This window comes from Leucopleurus acutus, assembly GCF_964270905.1.
Source record: "Leucopleurus acutus genome assembly, chromosome: 4".
Lineage (NCBI taxonomy): Eukaryota > Metazoa > Chordata > Mammalia > Artiodactyla > Delphinidae > Leucopleurus > Leucopleurus acutus.
This window is the reverse complement of record NC_139146.1, coordinates 76,303,554-76,325,215: the sequence shown is the minus strand read 5'-3', so window position 1 is coordinate 76,325,215 and position 21,662 is coordinate 76,303,554. Positions and strand designations below refer to the sequence as shown.

Genomic DNA, 21,662 nt, shown 5'->3' with positions numbered 1-21,662 from the left:
GAGAAAGGACAGCCTCTTCAATAAGTGGTGCTGGGAAACTGGACAGCTACATGTAAAAGAATGAAATTAGAACACTACCTACTTGAGGTTATGGGGAGGGGGAAGGGTGAGCTGTGACAGGGCGAGAGAGAGTCATGGGCATATACACACTAACAAACGTAGTAAGGTAGATAGCTAGTGGGAAGCAGCCACATGGCACAGGGATATTGGCTTGGTGCTTTGTGACAGCCTGGAGGGGTGGGATAGGGAGGGTGGGAGGGAGGGAGACGCAACAGGGAAGACATATGGGAACATATGTTTATGTATGACTGATTCACTTTGTTATAAAGCAGAAACTAACACACCATTGTAAAGCAATTATACCCCAATAAAGATGTTAAAAAAAAAAAAAAAAAGAACACTACCTAACACCATACTCAAAAATGAGCTCCAAATGGATTAAAGACCTAAATGTAAGACCAGACACTATAAAACTGTTAGAGGAAAACATAGGAAAAACACTCTCTGACATAAACTACAGCAAGTAGTTTTTGACCCACGTCCTAGAGTAACAGAAATAAAAACAAAAATAAACAAATGGGACTTAATTAAACTTAAAAGCTTTTGCACAGCAAAGGAAACCATAAACAAGACAAAAAGACATCCCTCAGAATGGGAGAAAATATTTGCAAATGAAACAACAAAGGATTAATCTCCAAAATATACAAACAGCTCATGGAGCTCAATATCAAAAAGACAAACAATCCAATTAAAAAATGGGCGGAAGACCTAAATAGTTCACCAAGGAAGACATACAGATGGCCAAGAGGCACATGAAAAGATGCTCAACATCACTAATTATTAGAAAAATGCAAATCAAGACTACAATGAGGTATCTCCTCATGCCAGTCAGAATGGCTATTATCAAAAAATCTAGAAACAATAAATGCTGGAAAGGGTGTGGTGAAAAGGGAACCCTCCTGCACTGCTGGTGGGAATGTAAATTGATACAACCACTATGGCAAACAGTATGGAGGTTCCTTAAAAAACTAAAAATAGAACTACCATATGACCCAATCTCACTACTGGGCACATACCCTGAGAAAACCATAATTCAAAAAGTTATGTACCACAATGTTCACTGCAGCTCTATTTACAATAGCCAGGACATGGAAGCAACCTAAGTGCCCATCAACAGATGAATGCATAAAGAAGATGTGGCACATATATACAATGGAATATTACTCAGCCATAAAAAGAAATGAAATTGAGTTATTTGTAGTGAGGTGGATGGACCTAGAGTCTGTCATATAGAGTGAAATAAGTCAGAAAGAGAAAACCAAATACCATATTCTAATGCATATATATGGAATCTAAAAAAAAAATGGTACTGATGAACCTAGTTGCAGGGTAGGAATAAAAATGTAGACATAGAGAATGGACTTAAGGACACGGGGTTGGGGAGGAAGCTGGGGCAAAGTGAGAGAAGCATCGACATATATACACTACCACATGTAAAACAGATAGCTTGTGGGAAGCAGCTGCATAGCACAGGGAGATCAGCTTAGTGCTTTGTAATGACCTAGAGCGGTGGGTTAGGGAGGGTGGGAGGGAGGCTCAAGAGGGAGGGGATATGGGGACAGATGTATGCATATGGCTGATTCACTTTGGTGTACAACGGAAACTAACACAGTATTGTGAAGCAATTATACTCCAATAAAGATCTATTTAAAAAAAAGTGAATCCAATTGTTGGATTTGTGGACAACTGCCCTCATCCAGCACTGCTGGGTTAACTGGCAAATATTAGTTAATTGACTACAAGGTTCTGACTTGTTGGCTTTAATAAGTTTCATTTTAAAAGACAGAAACACCAGTAGTACTCTAGAAACCACAGATATCACTAATTGGAACACACATGAATGGCCATCAGTGAAACCTTAAATGACTCTAGGCATAGGAATTTGTTTTCTCTTAATGTTACCAAGGCCCAAACATGGGAAAGAACTAGACCAGAATTGAAGAATGTCACCTTTCATTTTTTAGGGGGTACTGTTCCTCAATTATGGGACAGATTTATATGCTTAACACAGGATTATGAACATCTAGGTACCAAAGCCCCTGTATGTGGGGAATAGCTTAACCATACAAAGATGAACTTACCTAATAATACCCAACATCTATTATGGGCACCACATGATTCTTGTACCGTGACTATCACTTAAAAAGCTAGTGATTGGTATTGGAACTGACTGGAATAGACTGTCCAATATTTATTGGGTAGCCCCAAATGGAACCCAATGGCTTTGTGGAACTAAACCCTGGCCTCGGCTCCCTCCCAAGTGGACACTGTACTTTAGAATTTCCTTGGACTCAAGGGCATATTTGCATAACCCTCAACACGGCCCCTGCAAACTACTCCTTATTAAAATCAAGATGGGTTAGGTCAGTCTTTCACTGGTATGACCATGTGGCAGCTAATTTTGTTCCCTCACTGAGACTTGAAGATGTCATTACTGATACAGAAATTTTAACCAAATTTACCCAACAAGCCCTAAATGACAGCCAACAAGATATCAATCTTTTAAATTCTGAAGTATATTTCATAGGAAAGGCAATCTTATAAAACTGGATGACTCTTGACATTACTATAGCCTCTCAAGGCAGTACCTGTGCTATAATACAAACTGAATGTTGTGTTTTATATCAGATAAATCATCTAATGTCACCCACTTAATAAGTTACATGAAAAAAGCAAATGCTGTGAATGACCCAATACCAGTCTTGGAGTAATACTAAAAAGAATAATGATAGCTTGATGTCTGGAGATAATTAATCACTCCTATGCGATTCCTCCTAATGAAGGTCTGTGAATTTCTCCTGTTTTGATCACTGCCTAAGACTCACTTCCCAGATGGCCCCTTGTTGCTCAAAGGTGGCCATAAACTCTCTAAAAGCACACCTTTCACACAACTACCTCTTTCCCTCCTCTGTGGGACATGACTCTCTGGGAATGAGTCTTCCCAGTGAGAAGGAATAGACGCTGATGCCAAATAACCCAATGTTTGAATACTGATGCTTTCCAAAAGGAATATCTTCATCAAAAGGGGGGAAATATGAAAGGAAAAAAAAATGGAGTGGGTACTGCTAAGAGAGTTCTCTAAAACGTAGCCAGGAGGGACTTCACTGGTGGTCCAGTGGCTAAGATTCCACACTCCCAATGCAGGGGGCCCAGGTTTGATCCCTGGTCAGGGAATTAGATCCCACATGCCACAACTAAAGATCCCGCATGCCGCAACGAAGATCCCACACATGGCAACAAGATTTGCACGTGGCAAGGAAGATCCCACGTGCCACAACAAAGACCAGGTGCAGCCAAATAAATAAATAAATATTTTAAAAATTAAAATTAAAAATGGAGCCAGGAAACCATTCAGAAAGTAAGACTTATGCACATTTCAGCTCAGATGGAATATTAATGCAGGCATCCAGAACATCTGCCTAATATTCCAGAAACTCAAGATACTTATTGTACCCTTACCCTAAAATAACGCATGTCAGCCTATCCCTAAGGACAAATATTTCCTTCACGCATCAAAGTCAATCATAATTTCTGCCAGACAACTTTAAAAACGTAGTGGTTTTTCACTTTATAAGCCCCTCTTTCTCTTCCTTGCAACACTCTTTTGTTTTTACCCAAATATGTGCCTCCTGAATCGCAATTCCTAAAACCCCAAATAAAGCTCTTTGTTTTATGAAGCCTTGATATTGATTATTGTTCAACAGCATCGGCCTCTCTCTTCCCCTCACTCTGGCCCTGCACATTGCCACGTTAGTCCACAACTCCCACCTGCTTCCACTGAAAGGGCAGCCTGCCTCCTCTAGCTGCCACCAAGTGTACAATTTTCCAAGGAGCCAGAGTTTTTATGGTTGTCCCTGGTCTGTGACTGTATTCTGTTGCCAAATCTCTTCCCTGCCTCTGTGTCTTAATCTCTTCACCAACCCCATATGGTGTCACCTCACTCAACATTTGTTCAAAGACTTGATATTGTCACCAAATACAATACAAATACAAGTTACCAAGGTCACTGCAGTGGGTGCTACTAGTGATGTTTGTGAAATTTTAGCCTGAAAATGAAACCCTCCAGTGATGGAGAAATAAGAAATGCTTAAATGTAAGTGTAAGGAAAATTGGGGACCATATTTTTTTTTTGAATTGGGCTTCATTTAGAAAACACAGCTCGTCACTAATCCATGCCAGCTTTACTGCCTTCTCAGGGCTTCACGGAAGGGGCACACAGGTCTCTTAGTACTCAAGACTGTGAGATCCTCGAAGCTAGAGGCTGTGTCATATTTATTCCTGGCACGGCCTCACAGCTGACATTCAGTGAGGCCGTTCCTTTACTTAGGAGAGAAGTTGCCCATGTTCTCTGGGCCAACTTCTCCCTCACAACGTTCCCTTTCTGCATAAGTCATAGACTCAGGTCTCCCCCCTGCAAAATCAAACCAAACAAGTGTCCCCATAATCCATTACACTCCTCATCCCACTTTCTCTCACTTGCCCCTGACATCAGCCTTAGCTACTGTTTTTTCCCTGTCGTTCTAGGAAAAAAGAGAGCGACCAGGTCCACTTGTCCTATTCCCCAACATTCTGACATATGCTTCCCGTTTTCATTACTCACGGAAACTGTCCTCGCTGCATTCATCAGTAGCGTCTTCGTCGACAAACCAGCAAGGCCCCGATTAGTCTCTCCACAGGCGTTGCTGTTGATTATTTCGCCTTGACATGCTGCCACCCTGGCCTCCCCAACAACACACCGTCCTGGCTCTGCAAGGACCTTCTCAGGCCACCTCTCCCCTTCCGCGCCTCGGAGCCTCCCTTCAGTCCCCCAAACACAGGTGTTGCTAAGGGTTCTAATGCTGATCTCCCCCGCCTCCCTCCCATCTAGAGCCTTGCTCCTCAACGTGTTCCACCTGGACCAGCAGAATTGGTTTCATTGAGAGTGCGTTAGAAACGCAGAATCTTAGGTCCTACCCTGGACTTCCTGCATCAGAATCTGTATTTTTTGGGCAGAAGACCTAAATACACATCTCTCCAAAGAAGACATACAGATGGCCAAAAGGCACATGAAAAGATTCTCAACATCACTAATTATTAGAGAAATGCAAATCAAAACTGCAATGAGGTACCACCTTACACCAGTCAAAATGGCCATCATTAAAAAGTCTGCAGATTAACAAATGCTGGAAAGGGTGTGGAGAAAAGGGAACCCTCCTACACTGTTGGTGGGAATGTAAATTTGTTCAGCCACTATGGAAAACAGTATGAGGTTCCACGAAAAACTAGAAACAGAGTTGCCGTATGATCCTGCAAACCCACTCCTGGGCATATATCCGGAGAAAACCATAATTTGAAAAGATCCATGCACCCTCTTCATTGCAGCACTATTTACAATAGGCAAGACATGGAAACAACCTAAATGTCCATCAAAAGATGAATGGATAAAGAAAATGTGGTACCTATATACAATGGAATACTACCACTCAGCCATAAAAAAGAACAAAATAATGTCATTTGCAGCAACATGGACGGCCCTAGAGATTAGCATACTAAGTGAAGTAAGTCAGAAAGAGAAATACAAATACCATACCGTATAAATGTGGAATCTAAAATATGACAAAAATGAACTTAACTATGAAACAGAAACAGGCTCACAGACATAGAGAACAGACTTGTGGTTGCCAAGTGGGGATGGATTGGGAGTTTGGGATTAGCAGATGCAAACTATTATATATAATGGCTAAACAATAAGGTCCTACTGTATAGCGTAGGGAACTATATTCAATATCCTGTGATAAATCATAATGAAAAAGGATACGAGAAAGAATGTATGTATAGGTACAACTGATTCACTTTGCTGTACAGTAGAAATTAACGCAACATTGTAAATCAACTAAACTTCAATAAAATAAATTTTTAAAAAAGAATCTGCATTTTAATTCAGATTCCCAAGTGACTCATCTGCACACTAAAGTTTAAGAGGTGCTGGTCTATAGCAGCACTAAGCAACAGAAATATAATGTGTACCACAAGTGTAATTTGAAATTTCTAGCAGCCACATTTTAAAAAGTGAAAAGAAACAAGTGAAATTCATTGTCATCGTAGCATTCATTTAACTCAATATATCCAAAGTGTTATAATTTCAACGTGTAACCCATATAAAAATTACTGAAATGTTTTACACTCCTTTTTTTGTAGTAAATTTTTGAAATTCAGTGTGCATTTTACCCTTGCAGCACATCTCACTTCACACCAGCCACATTTCAAGTGTTTAATAGCTACATGGCTAGTGGCTACAGTATTGGACAATGCAGCTCTAGAGTTTAGCATGCAGGTGAGAACTTAAGGAATTTTTTTAAAGTGAAAAAAATCACTGTATGAACCTCAATTCAGCAAGTATTAGATTTGTGATCTTCAGCAAATTACCCCTCTCTGGCTTCCTTTCCTCATCACGTGAACAGGGAACAATATTAACTATTTCTCAGGGTTGCAGTGAAGATTAAAGTATGTAAAAGTATACAGCTTTCACTTGCTAAATGGTGACTATTAGTACTCTCCTCTATTTTCTGGGCTTTATCTAATTGTATGCAAAATTTGTCTGTTTAATAAGCAACACATTAATTATCATCATTATTAGTATTTTTTTGCATAAAGGTTTCTTATAATTTAATGGTTAAAGACCGTCTTAGTGCTTCTCCATGTGGTTTTCAGTAACTGATTAAAAATATAAACAATTTAGGGACTTCCCTGGCGGCACAGTGGTTAAGACTCTGAGCTTCCAATGCAGGGGGCCCGGGTTCGATCCCTGGTCAGAGAACTAGATCCCACATGCATGCTGCAACTAAGAGTTCGCATGCCACAACTAAGGAGCTGGCGAGCCACAACTAAGACCTGGCACAACCCAATAAATAAATAAAATATTTAAATATATATATATATATAAACAATTTAAATCCTTGCTTCCACAGTGAGATGATGGCATGCACGCTGTGGAGGTTCATATCCGAGTTATGTCACTTACCAGCTGTGCCTCTGTTTCCTCATCTAAAATAGGGCTAAAAATACTCTCTATCCTGTGGGGTTTGTTGTAAAGATTAAAGGAGTAAATACACAGAAATTCCTTGCACCAGTACCTGACCCATAGAAGGCATTACACAAGTTATAATGTTAATAAAGGACCTATTCATGGTAACAATTCTGAAGAGTTTGGGGATATTGGAAATGCCTAAGTTAAAATGTTAAATAAAAGAAGCAGAACACAAAATGGTTTTTATAGTATGATCACAACTACATTAAAATCAAAGTAGCTTAGAATTATGGCTAGGAGTAAGACACCAAATATTAATTTTGATTGTGTTTGGGAGACAGAACTTTGAGTGATTTTTTTCTTTCTGCTTTTCTAAATATGTATTAATTTTGTAATTGGGAGGAGCAAATTAACTTTATTTCTTAAATTGATTACTGGTTGAGAGTATGGGGCTCTGGAATAATACTCCCTGGGGTTCCCTTGAGGGCATTATGGTAAGTGAAATAAGTCAGTCAAAGAAAGACAAGTACTGTGTGATCTCAGTTACATGTGGAATCTAAAAAGAAGTCAAACTCAAAGAAACAGAGAATAGAATGGTGATTTACAGGTGCTGTATGGGTAGTGATAATGGGGAGATGTTGGCCAAAGGGTACAAACTTCCAGTTATAAGATGAACAAGTTCTGGGGAACAGCATGGTGACTGCAGAATTAATAATGTTGTATTATATACTTGAAAGTTGCTGAGAGTAGATTTTTAAATGTTCTCATCACACATACATAAAATTTGTGATTGAGGTGATGGATATGTTAATTAACTTTTTTGTGGTAATCATTTCACATACATTATGTGTATCAAATAATCATATTGTATACTTAAACTTGCACAATGTTATATGTCAATGATATCTCAATAAATCTGGAAAACAAGAAATGAGGAAGAAGAGATTCACTCCATAGACTTCAGAGAATCAAATTTTAATTTTATTTAAATTTTTTAAAATATTAAAACAAAACCCAAGATTCTCTGGGTTCCAATTCTGGCCATGCTTTTCCTAGCTGGTGACCTTGGATAACTTGCTTAACTCCTCTGTGCCTTGATTTCCTCATCTATGAAGTGGGAATAATAATTATACTTAACTCATAAGAGTGGTTGTGAGAATTAAATTATATAATACCTGCAAAGGGCTTAGGAAAATGCCTGGCACATAATCACAACGGTTTGTGATAATGAAGATGATGAAGATGCAGATGAGGGAGGAGGAGGGGTGGGGAGGAAGAGAAGGAGGAGAAGGTTTATGTTAGTGATGTGTGCCTCCCCTGGGTTTGAATCCTGATTAGCTGTTGGAGTTTGGGCATGTTTCTTAAATTCTCTGTCTTAGCTTTCTCATCTGTAAATGGAATAACAACACAGGCAATATCCATGGATCGCACGAAATTGATACAGGGAATAAGTAAGATCATTCATGTACAGGGCCTGGGTCACAGTAAGCTCATTAATATTAACTAGTTCTAAAAAGTTAAAACAAACTGGAAAACAATGTCTACTTCACAGGTTACCGTTAAGATAAAATGAGCACTTTGAAAACTAAAGTACCATAGAAATCAAGCACTAGTTAAAATGTCAATTCATTTCCACTAGATGGCAGTAGGCATCACCAAATACAGCTGAGCTCAACTAAACAACGAGCTGAGGGAGAACACGAATACAGGACTAATGGGAATTCCTTGGCAGGCCAATGGCTAGGATGCTTTCACTGCCGTGGGCCCAGGTTTGATCCCTGGTAGGGGAACTAAGACCCCATAAGCCATGGGGCAAAAACAAAAACAAAAAAACCAGGCCAGTTTTCATGCAGTTACTCACTAGGCCTAGTCCCACTTCCGTAATTATACTGAAATGGGGCTGGAGGGATATATTATTTCAAATGAATGAACTACCGGCTTGGGCTTAGTTAGGAATCTTTTGTTTGATGCAGATGGTCAAAAATGATTATTTTTATTAGAGAGCCTATTCTAGATCCACATTCATCTTCCTCAGTTTCCCTCTTCAGCTCTGGACATTCTCACATACACCTATGCTCTGGTCTAGCCCCTTGTTAATTAAAGTGTGGTTCATGGCATCAGCTTCACCTGGGAACTTGTAGAAATACAGAACCTTGGGCCTTATCCCAGACTTATTGAATCTAAGTGATTCACATGCATATCAAAGTCTGAGAAGCACAGTTTTAGCCACATTGAACCTCTTGAAATTCTCTAAAGGAGTCATGAAGCTTTTGCACATGCTGGTCTTCCCAAATTGGAAACACTCCCTTCCCCATATGCTAGACAAACTGGCCTCTTATTTACTCCTCTTATTTAACTCATTAGTGAGGGAACCAGCAGGATGGTAAACCCAGTTCAAGGAGAAGAGAGAAGACTGGTAAATATACAGTCTATGGAAAAAAGAGTGTTGGAATAAGAATGAAAATTAAATGGAACACTGCTTTTTGTCGAGAGATCAATAAAACAGTAACCTTTGGCATAATCTTTTCTGCCTGACAAAGTCATTTATAATATCTACAAATTAAGATCTAACTATAGACTCTAGACCCTATCAGTAGTAAATAATAAGCCATATAAGATCATAGCTCCTAGAATCTCACGATCTCCTTGCAGGCTTCTTAGACAATGCTCTAGTATGACTTTGCAAAAGCACATAGTAATATTTTGCTTTATTTCCATATTTTGGATAATTTTTCTTAAAAATTTAAATTTGATGACAGAGGCAATAGAAGTACGCATGTCAGGTTGCCAAAGCTGACTTAATATAGTAGAATTCTACTCATGTTAGTTTCAGAGGATGAAGTGAATATCTCCATCACAGAGCTGAATAGAAAGGAAAACAAGATTGAATTAGCCTTGTCTTTTACATCTTCCTGATCTTTTGGGGCCTATTTACTCTAACTATAAAATGGGGATAGCATTATTTCATTTGGCAATTGATCTCCAATATTTTGATCTCCAAAATCAAATTTTTATATTTTTAAAAATTATTGAAGATCCTGAAGAGTGTTTCCTGTTGTGTCTATCAATATTTAATACTATTAGAAATTAAAACTAAGAAATTTAGAAAATATTTATTAAGTCATTTAAAATAATAATAAACAATTCATTATTTGTTAACATAAATAACAAAATTTTTGTGAAAAGTAATTGTATATTCCAAAACCCCCCAAAGGTTTGGATTTGATTCAGCGGAGCCAGTTAAAGTTTTCCACAGTGACTGTGGTGCTTCTATAACTTCTGTTTAGATGAGATTTGATAACATGCTGGTCCAAGATGGGCTTAGGAGCGACAACATACATTTTTTGGTATTTATACGGCCTGATTTACTACACTGATTAAATTTTTTAAAAAATTCTCTGATCCATAGCTCTTGTATAATCAATTAGGAGTAGGTTATACATTGATTGTGACTATATTTGAAGAGTCTTTTGTTGTTGTTTTAACTGGGTTTTTTATCACAGTAATATCACTGGAATGTAAGCTCCTAGAGGGCAGAGATTTTGATTCTGATGTATGTTTTATTCACTGCTAAATCTGATTCTTAGGACTGCATATATAAATATTTTGTAAATATTTGTGGAATGGATGAATGCATGAAATGAGTGTGACGTTTCTAGGATCATTTATCCTTCTGGATAGTAGGGATGGTTTCATTCAAAAGTAATTACTTATCTTAAAAAAATTCTTTTTCTGTAATTTGCAAATTGTGATCATGCAGAGTGCCCACTTTAAAAAAAAGTTGGGGGGGCTTCCCTGGTGGTGTGGTGGTTAAGAATCTGCCTGCCAATGCAGGGGACACGGGTTCAATCCCTGGTCCAGGAAGAACCCACATGCCGCAGACCAACTAAGCCCCTGCACCACAACTACTGAGCCTGCGCTCCAGAGCCTGCGGGCCACAACTACTGAGCCCACGCACCACAACTACTGAAGCCTGTGCACCTAGAGCCTGTGCTCAGCAACAAGAGAAGCCACCGCAATGAGAAGCCTGCTCACTACAACGAGGAGTAGCCCCCACTCGCCGCAACTAGAGAAAGCTTGCACGCAGAAACGAAGACCCAACACAGCCAAAAATAAAATACATTTTTTTTTAAAGTGGGGGAAGGGACTCTCAAAGTACCTCTGTGGTAAAAGTCATAAATATTTGAGAATTCTTTCCAAAGATATACAATTTAACTTTACTGATGATTAGTTTTTTTGTTGTTTTTTTCTTTTTTTGGCTGCTTTGGGTCTTTGTTGCGGCACGCAGGCTTTCTCTAGCTGCAGCGATCAGGGGTTACTCCTCGTCGTGGTGCACGGGCTTCTCATTGCAGTGGCGTCTCTTGTTGGGGAGCAAGGGCTCTAGGCACATAGGCTTCAGTAGCCGTGGCACGTGGGCTCAGTAGCTGTGGCACACAGGCTTAGTTGCTCTGCGGCATGTGGGATCTTTCGGGACCAGAGCTCGAACCTGTGTCCCCTGCATTGGCAGGAAGATTCTTAACCACTGCACCAACAGGGAAGTCCCTGATGATCAGTTTTTTAAAAATTCTGAGAACCATGTACGTAATAAGCTAGCAAAAATGTTTTTGATAAATTCTCAGTTTTGACCGCTATATTTCTCTGTTTTCCAGCTAACTAGAAGCATATATAGCTAACCAGAAACTAACTTAAAAACATCAGAACACATAATGTCACAATACTCTGTGTAAAGCAGGGGAAAAAGTTAAGGTATTTTAGCATTATTTATTTCTAAGTCATACAGTCATTTTGTTTGTGGTGATTGTGTTCTGTAAAATAATCAGGATACACTTTGACAAAAGATTGTTTTCATATGCATTTATGAATCTGTTCAGTTGAAAGTCTTAGAAAAGTCTAAATATTAAGTCACATTAAACATTATATCATATTACTTTATGCTTAACAAACTGCCCTTCCTTATGGAGAATAATAAAATTACATATCCTCAACACAGAGTTAAAGCCACCACAATTTGCTAGATCAACATTAATTATTCAGGTTAATTTAACTAATGATGATGTTCCTTTACTATTCAGATTCCTCATACAATTTTTAGAGCTTCACTTCTTTTTATGCTTTATAACTTAAGATAATTATAGATTTGTATGCAGTTGTAAAAAATAATACAGAGAGCTCTCATATACCTTTTGCGCAGGTTGCCCCAGTGGTAACATCTTGCATGATTTTGGTACAACTTCAAAACCTGAAACTGACACTAATACAATCCACCAACTTTATTCAGATTTCACCAGTTTTATCCATATCCATTTGCATGTGTGCACTGAATTCTATGCAATTGTATAACATCTTTAGATTCCTGTGACCCACTGAATCTACAGAACAATTCCATCACATGGATCTCTCATGCTACTTTTGAAAGAGCCACAGCCATTTTTCCTACCCCTACCCCCAACCTCAGCTCTTGGCAATCACTAATCTGTTTATCATCTCTTTAGTTTCATCATTTCAATAATGTTATATATAGTTGACCATTTAATAACATGGGTTTGAACTACATCGGTCCGCTTATACACAAATTTTTTTCAAACAAGTACTACAGTACTACACAATCTGTGGTTGGTTGAATCTACGGATGCAGAACCATGGATACAAAGGTGGGTAAAGTTATATTTCAACTGTATGGGATGTCAGCACCCCTGAGCTGTTCAAGGGTCAAATGTAAATATTCTACAGTAAGTAACTTTTTGAAGCTGGATTTTTAAAATTCAGCATAAAGCCCTTGAGATCCATCCAAATTGTTACCTATATCAGTTGTCAATTCCTTTTTTTTTTTTTTGTCTTTTTTTTTGTCAATTCCTTTTGTTGAGTAGTATTCCATGGTATGAATGTACCACAGTTTGTTTAACTATTCACCTGCTGAAGGATATTTAGGTTGTTTCCAGTTTTTGGCTATTAGCAATAAAGCTGCTATAAACATTCATGTATAGATTTTTGTGTAAAAATAAGTTTTCACTTCTGTGGGATAAATGCCAAAGAGCGCTGTTGCTGGATTGTATGGTACTTGTATGCTTCATTTTTTTTAAAAACTGCCAAACTATATTTCAGAGTAGCTGTACCAGTTTACTTTCCCACCAACGAGTGATCTGGCTTCTCCACATCCTTGACAGCATTTGATGTGACTAATATTTTTTATTTTAGCTATTCTGATAGATATATAATGACAACTCATTGTGATTTTAAGTTGCATTCTCCTAATGATTAATGATGTTGGACCTCTTTTCATGTGTTTATTTGCCATCTGTATATCCTTTCCAGTGAAATGTCTGTTCATATCTTTTGCCCATTTTCTAATCAGATTGTTGTTTTGCTCTGGAGTTTTGAGATCTCTTTACATATTCTAGATATAAGTCCATTGTTGGATATGTGGTTTGCAAATATTTTCTCCCAATCTGTAGTTTGTCTTTTCATTCTCTTTACAGGGTTTTTTTTGCAGAACAAAAGTTTTTAATTTTGATGAAGTCCAATTTATCAATTTGTCTTTTTATGAACCATGCTTTTATGTCAAGTCTAAGAACTCCTTGCCTAGGTTCTGAAATTTTTCTCCTATGTTTTTCTCTAAAATCTTATTTATTTATTTTTGGCTGCATTGGGTCTTCGTTACTGTGCGCGGGCTGTCTCTAGTTGCGGTGAGCGGGGGCTACTCTTCGTTGTGGTGTGCAGGCTTCTCATTGCAATGGCTTCTCTTGTTGCAGAGCACGGGCTCTAGGCGCGCTGGCTTCAGTAGTTGTGGCTCAAGGGCTGTAGAACGCAGGCTCAGTAGTTGTGGCACATGGGCTTAGGTGCTCCGTGGCATGTGGAATCTTCCCGGACCAGGGCTCGAACCCACGTCCCCTGCATTGGCAGGTGGATTCTCAACCACTGCACCACCAGGGAAGCCCTTCTCTAAAATTTTAAAATTTCATGTTTTACATTTAAATCCACATTCCATTTTGAGTTAATTTTAGTGTAACAAGACTTCCTTTTTATGCTTATGGATGCCTTTTAAAAGCCTAGTATCAATAATTAAATATGGACTGGATGATATCCTATGATGGGGTTTGTATGTAAGATTTCTTATTTGGTTGTAGCATTAGAAACAGTAAAAGCACCTTCAGATTGCATAATTTCAGAAGATTCACCAGCACCTGTAATCAGAGGCAGAAGAGCAGCAAGTGACAGACACTAAAGTTAAATGTCACACTTCCTAGAGGCACAATCGACCAGATGATTCAGGATAAAAGAAAAATGATTTTGAATGAAGGGACCATATACAGGGCTGAAAAACGATTTTTATTTTACCAACATTGCCTAGGTAATTTATCGAATGTTCATTCATTTGGAGCTGTGGAGACCTAAGCAGTAGTGAATACCTAAAGAAGGACTAAAAACAAAGCAACAAGCATTAACCACAGAACTGCAGAACAAATCTCCTACCTTGCTCTTTGTCTTACTAACATGACAATGGTTGCATTGGCCATTTTTGTTCAGCATATTTGTTCAGGGGTCAGTAAACTATGGTCCACAGTCTAAATATGGCCTGATGCCTGTTTCTGTAAAGTTTTGCTGGAATGCAGCCACGTCCATTTGCTGACTCATACATAATCTGCCTGCTTTTGCACTAGAATGGCAGAAGTGATGAGTTGTGACAGACTGCATGATCCAGAAAGTCTAAAGTACTTACTCTCAGGCCCTTTACAGAAAATTTTTTGTCAACTCTTATTCTTAGCTGACAAATGCTCACACAACTATGTGAAAAGCACCCTGGTATAAAATATTTCTAAGGTGTGATATCAACTGTTTGGAACAAAATAACATAAAGGCAGCAGCGTCCACCCACATCAATTTATAAGAAATCTACCTTGAGGGGTAAATGGCTTTCTTTTTGAAGCTGAAATTCCTGCTAACACAACTCTAAGTGTTCCTGAGTCTGTGCTCAGATTTCAGTTTGTGTTCCTGAACATCAAATGTGAAGGTGTTTATAAGCAAGTGTCTATGTTATTTGGTAATAGAAATCCCACAAATTTAAGAAAATATTTTTGTATGAAAGTCAGCAAAATAAGTCATCTCCATTTTATGACCATTGTTCAAAGAATTTACATTACGTATCTCAGAAAAGTATTAACATCCATTTCAAATTTACGCTCTGACCTCAATAGGACACTAGCCAGAACTTTAGCTATGCACAGTTCCAGGTAGAGTTTAAAACTGCACATTGTCAGGCTTCCCTGGTGGCGCAGTGGTTGAGAGTCCGCCTGCCGATGCAGGGGACACGGGTTCGTGCCCCAGTCCGGGAAGATCCCACATGCTGCAGAGTGGCTAGGCCTGTGAGCCATGGCCGCTGAGCCTGCACGTCCGGAGCCTGTGCTCCGCAACAGGAGAGGCCACAACAGTGAGAGGCCCGCGTACCGCAAAAACAAAAACAAAAACAAAACTGCACACTGTCTTCTTGTCCCTGTACCTGAGGTTGCTAAAGTCAAGGGGTAGGGCATGTGACAGTGCCAGTCATTAGGTTGTAGTATGTCAGCTCTAAAACCAGCCTTCCAGACTCTGTGATGATAGATTTCTGCAGACCTCCCATCTGCTTTGCTAGCTGGCTTCTTCTGCCAATAGGGATGTGTCAGGGGGTGACTGCAAGTCAAGGGGATGGAGGAGGGACTTGCTGTTTCTTTCAGTGGTGCCCCAGCTATGGCCATTGGCAATAGCAGCTGGTTCCAGTCTCCAGCTTTGTCACACATTCTCAAAACTGCCTCATTGGACATCCCTGGTGGAGCAGTGGTTAAGAATCCACCTGCCAATGCAGGGGACACAGGTTCAAGCCCTGGTCCGGGAAGCTCCCACATGCTGTGGAGCAACTAAGCCCATGCGCTGCAACTACTGAGCCCGTGCACCACAACTACTGAAGCCCACATGCCTAGAACCCATGCTCTACAACAAGAGAAGCCACCACAATGAGAAGCCCGCACACCACAACAAAGAGTAGCCCCTGCTCGCCGCCACAAAGGCTCAATGTAGCCAAAAATAAAGAAATTAAAAAAAACAAACAAACTGTCTCATCATGGCCCTTACACCCACCAGCACCAGCCAGGTAGCACCCCCGCTCAGAGGTCTGAGTTCCAGCTTTCCAGGGCCTCTCCTCCAAACTGCTAGTTTCTGCGAATCCCAGATTCTTCCCTTTGTTCCCCCAGACTTAGGGATGATGCCCATATCCTGAAGTTACTATCTCTGTGTGTTACCTCATGGTTCCCTTTCTGCTTTTTTCAGTTCTCCAATTCTAGCCTGGCCAAGTTCTCATATTAAATTCTCTCTGGTGAAATACCTAGTGAGGCTTGTGTTTTCCAGACTAGACCCTGACTGAACCAGGAAGTATGTCACAGATCAACATTGACACATATGCATAAGGGTTGGAAAAGAAACAGATCTATGCACTAACTTGTTGTGCCTCTTTGGCCAAATTATTTCTCTTCCCTAAACTTATTAATATTCGCTGAATAACTACCAAAGTCTGTATTTAGAATAAGTAAATATGTCAATGGGACCTTCTCAAGGGAAAAAAATCGGTAAATAAATATTCTGAAATACTATATGAGGTCCTGTTGGAGGGCATTGATGTATATGTCTCAGAATAACCTTTCATTATTTGTTAAATTTCTTTATTTTAAAACTTAATTAATTAATTTGGTTGCGCTGGGTCTTAGTTGTGGCAGGTGGGCTCCTTAGTTGTGGCTCACAGGCTCCTTAGTTGTGGCAAGTAGGCTCTTTAGTTGCAGCATGCGGTCTCCTTAGTTGTGGCATGTGAACTCTTAGTTATGGCATGTGAACTCTTAGTTGTGGCATGCATGTGGGATCTAGTTCCCTGACCAGGGATTGAACCTGGGCACCCTGCATTGGGAGCACAGAGTCTTATCCACTGCGCCACCAGGGAAGTCCCCTGTTAAATTTCTTAAATTTTAATTATTTCAATAAAAAATGATACATGCCAGAAGGGCTATCATCAAAAACACTACAAATAACAAATGCTGGGGAGGTTGTGGAGAAAAGGAACCCTTCATACACTATTGGTGGGAATGTATATTGGTGCAACCACTGTGGAAAATAGTATGGAGGTTTCCAAAAAACTAAAAACAGAACTACCATATGATCCAGCAATTCCACTCCTAGGTATTTATACAAAAAAAATGAAAACACTAATTTAAAAAGGTACATGCACCCCAATGTTCATAGCAGCATTATTATTTCTTTTTTAATTTACTTACTTTATTCATTTATTTTTGGCTGTGTTGGGTCTTCGTTGCTGTCCGAGGGCTTTCTCTAGTTGTGGCGAACGGGGGCTACTCTTCATTGCAGTGCACAGGCTTCTCACTGCGGTGGCTTCTCTTGCTGCAGAGCATGGGCTCTAGGTGCACAGGCTTCAGTAGTTGTGGTTCGTGGGCTCAGTAGTTGTGGCTCACGGCTCTAGAGCGCAGGCTCAGTAGTTGTGGCGCACGGGCTTAGTTGCTCCGCGGCATATGGGATATTCCAGGGCTCGAACCTGTGTCCCCTGCATCGGCAGGTGGATTCTTAACCACTGCCCCACCAGGGAAGCCCCATAGCAGCATTATTTGCAATTGCCAAGATATGGAAGCAACTTAAATGTCCATCAACAGATGAATGGATAAAGAAGAAGTGGTACATATATAAAATGGAATATTACTCAGCGATAAAGAAGAATAAAAATTTGCCATTTGCGAAAACATGAATGGACTTGTAGGATATTATGCTAAGTGAAATAAGTCAGACAGAGAAAGATGAATACTGTATGATACCACTTAAATGTGGAATCTAAAAGATAAAACAAACTAGTAAATACAACAAAAAAGAAACAGACTCACAGATATGGAGAACAAACTAGTGGTTACCAGTGGAGAGAAGGAGGAGGGAAGAGGCAAGATAGGGTTAGGGGATTAAGAGGTACAAACTACTACATATAAAATGAATAAGTGGGACTTCCCTGGTAGCACAGTGGTTAAGAATCCGCCTGCCAATGCAGGGGACACGGGTTCAAGCCCTGGTCCGGGAAGATCCCACATGTCGTGGAGCAACTAAGCCCATGTGCCACAACTACTGAGCCTGCGCTCTAGAGCCTGTGAGCCACAATTACTGAGCCCGTGTGCCACAACTACTGAAGCCTGTGCTCCTAGAGCCCATGCTCCACAACAAGAGGAGCCACTGCAGTGAGAAGCCCACTCACCGCAACGAAGAGTAGCCCCTGCTCGCCACTAGAGAAAGCCTGCATGCAGCGACAAAGACACAACACAGCCAAAAAAAAATTTTTAATAAATAAATAAATAAGCTATAAGGATATATCACACCACACAAGTAATATAGCCAATATTTTATAATAACTATAAATGGAGTATAACCTTTAAAAACTGTGAATCACTATGCTGTATACCTGAAACTTATATAACATTGTACATCAACTATACCTCAATTAAAATATTTTTAATGATACATGCATATAATTTTATATTTAATTTTTTTATTGAGGTATATATCCAGCTCCAAATTTGTGATTCCAACTTGGAGGTCTAATAGCATCCTCTCCAAATGTTCTTCATCACAGAAATGGCATCACCACACATCCACCGGCTCAGGACAAAATCCCAGGAAGCATCCTTGGTTCTTCTCCTCACTCCAGTTGGTTCCACCTCCAAAAGACATCCTGAATCTATTTCTCACCAGTCCCCTATTATCCATTAATTCCAGCTGCCATCATCCCTTACTGTAAAAGCCACCTAATTTGTCCCCCTGCCTCCGCTCTTACCTATCTCCTCCATTCTTCATCCAATCTCTTAAGATGTAAGTCATATCAGGGCCATGCCCCTGCTTAAAATCCTCCACTGGCTTCCCACTGCAACAGGAACAAATCCAAACCCCTTATCATGGCCTACATGACCACACATGTTCATGACCTTGTCCAGATCTCTGCACTTGCTTTTTCTTGAGCCTGGAATATCTGTCCTCAAGGTCTTCACCAGGCTTCCTTCTCATCCTTTAGCTTTCAGCTTAAATGCCACCTCTGAAAGGCCTTTCCTGACCTCCCAATGGAAAGTCTTCTCCTCCCCGCTCCCAACTCTCTAGCACCTAATTTTAGAAATTATTGTATTCACTTGTTTTGGAGTTCCCTGTTACCTCTCCCCCAACACCTACACTGGAAAGCTTCCAGACAGCAGGGACGCCTTTGTTAAGTTCATCCCCAAAACAGTTCCTGGGATAGAGAAGATGCTGAATAAACTGGGGTTGATTGACAGAGTCCACAAGCTTATCCAGGGCTCTTACAAGGTTTTCGTCTGCTGCAGGGGACATGGTCCCCTTAATTGCTTGCTCCCATTCTCAGTGGAGTAGGGGTGGGACTGGGGCAAGGGTAGGGAGGTTGGAGGCTAGTAACCACCCTCCTCTACCTTTTTCTCCCCACTTCCTCCATACCCCCTCCTCGCACCCTTTCCTGCCCCTCCTACCTGCTCTGTTCTTCCTCCTCTTAACCGCCTCTCCTTCACCCCACTCTGTCGCGTGTCCGACCCGAGGGCACTCTCCGTGTCGCACGGGCGCTGGAGCGCAGGGACCCGACCGCCGGCCGCGGAGGGAGGATGGCGCTCGAGGCACTGCGCTTGGGGCTGTTGCTTCTGGTCTGCTGGGACTCGGCAGGTAACGCTCACCTGTGGGCCTGCTCCGCGGAGGACCGGCCGAGGAGTTACCGAGAGGGGGTCTCGCTGGCGACGGCGACTGCCCCTGCCCGGGTCCGGGCGGCCTTGGCGTCCTTCCGCGCAGCCGTTACTGGCGGTTCCAGGCCCGCCCCGCGGTTGTCTAGGGACACGAACTTGGGGGTGTGCGGGGCTGGCGTTGTGAAGCCAGCAACCCTCTTTAGTTCTTGCTTGGGCTTCGTTCCCAGGATCTTCTTAGTGACCCTGCTGTCTGCTCTTTCTCTCTTAAAGCAGATTTCCTGGAGCCCAAGATCGGGAGTTGGGTTTTTATGTACCAGGGGCCCTACAGAGCCTCAGCAGGAGATGTACAGGAATCAGGAATTGTGAATGACAAGGGCACCGGGCACTCTGGGGCTCATGAGAAAGGGGCCTTAGTCCAGCCAGACTTGATGCCCATTTAAAATGGAGTTAAAATGGTAACCCCTAGTGTTAAGTTTTGTGTTTATTACCGTGAGCCACAGAGGAAAAGAATACCGTGAGTTACTGAATTACTTCTCTGACTTTTGGGCTTTTTTAGCCAGGAAAATCTGACTTTTTATTTCTTAAATACTGTGAAGGAAGAGGGGCAAAATGGTCCCCTGATGATGGAGGGCCATGGAGCAAAGAGTAGGGATCATCAGCAGAGGTCCTGTGGGCATTAGGGAAGCACGGGGTGCCGTAGTTAGGGTCTTCCTGCAGCGGCTTTTGTATATCAGCCCGGAGCTTGCATCTCTTGGCAAGACTATCACTGAGGTAGATGTCGCTCAGTGGGGGCTGTGGGTTCACTTTCCGCTGGCTCTGAATGTCCTGCTGGATAATAGGGACCCATTCTGGGGGGACTGCAGCTGCCCAAAGTTCTGTCTCAGCTGAAGCTCCATCATGCTTGTCTTGGGAGCCCCCCTCAAGGAGCAGCAGGTGGACCTTGGGACACGGCCTCTTCTGCTGTTGTTCCAAGGGCTGGGTAAGCATTCTCCAGCTGAGGCTCAGGGGAAGTTCTTTCTGATCTCTGAACTTCCACTGGCTCTTCAGGAATCAGCTGGGGCAAGGGGCGGGGTGGGTATGACCAACCCTACAAACATACGTGAGGATGGAATCAGGGCCTCTTCTCTCATTTTTGTTATGTAGCTCCAAATTCCTTTCTCAAGCAAACTTATTAGGGTGGTCAGTTACAGAGCTGGTACCAAATGTCCTCTGTGTGCCTGCTAGGAGAGGTGCCAGAACACAAATGAACATACTTCTTAGGAGTTCTTCAACAGCTGGACGTGGGAGAGAAAAGGAGAAGGTGTGACCTGTATAAATCACAAGCTGGGGCTTCCCTGGTGGCGCAGGGGTTGAGAGTCCGCCTGCCGATGCAGGAGACACGGCACAGGTTCGTGCCCCGGTCCAGGAGGATCCCACATGCTGCGGAGCGGCTGGGCCCGTGAGCCATGGCCACTGAGCCTGCGCGTCCGGAGCCTGTGCTCCGCAACGGGAGAGGCTGAGTCAGTGAGAGGCCCGCGTACCGCAAAAAAAAAAAAAAAAAAAAAAAAAAAAAAATCACAAGCTGGATTTAAAAAACCCCTTATGAAGAAGAACTGACCTTAATTACATCCTTTAAAATGTCTGTTTTCTTCTTCCAGCCTCTTTGAATGCTCAATTTGGTCAACATTCAGAATATAGAACAGTAAGTAAGAAACCACTTGTATCATTTCTACTGATATGTGAAGCTGACAACAGTTTGGGTTGGGGGCTGGTTTTCAGGTCTGACCTGCCACTTTCGAAACAGTGGACTGCTTCTTTAGAAACCAGATTCTCAGGCAGGCTTTTTGATATGGATCACAATGTACAGGTTGGTTGAAAAT

At 41.2% G+C, this 21,662-nt stretch overlaps 2 protein-coding genes across 5 annotated transcripts in view; one reads left to right on the top strand and one right to left on the bottom strand.

Moving 5' to 3' along the window:
* Positions 1 to 21,662, bottom strand: part of LOC309960937 (RE1-silencing transcription factor-like) — a gene marked incomplete at its 5' end in the record, with an annotated part of 192,341 nt that overhangs the window by 91,843 nt on the left and 78,836 nt on the right. The window lies entirely within an intron of this gene.
* Positions 19,729 to 21,662, top strand: part of SPINK2 (serine peptidase inhibitor Kazal type 2) — a gene marked incomplete at both ends in the record, with an annotated part of 208,217 nt that continues 206,283 nt past the window's right edge. The window contains 4 exon segments of the mRNA XM_082838142.1: positions 19,729 to 19,786; positions 19,819 to 19,894; positions 19,896 to 19,965; positions 21,434 to 21,484. Of these exon segments, the coding sequence (XP_082694268.1) occupies positions 19,729 to 19,786; positions 19,819 to 19,894; positions 19,896 to 19,965; positions 21,434 to 21,484 (255 nt within the window).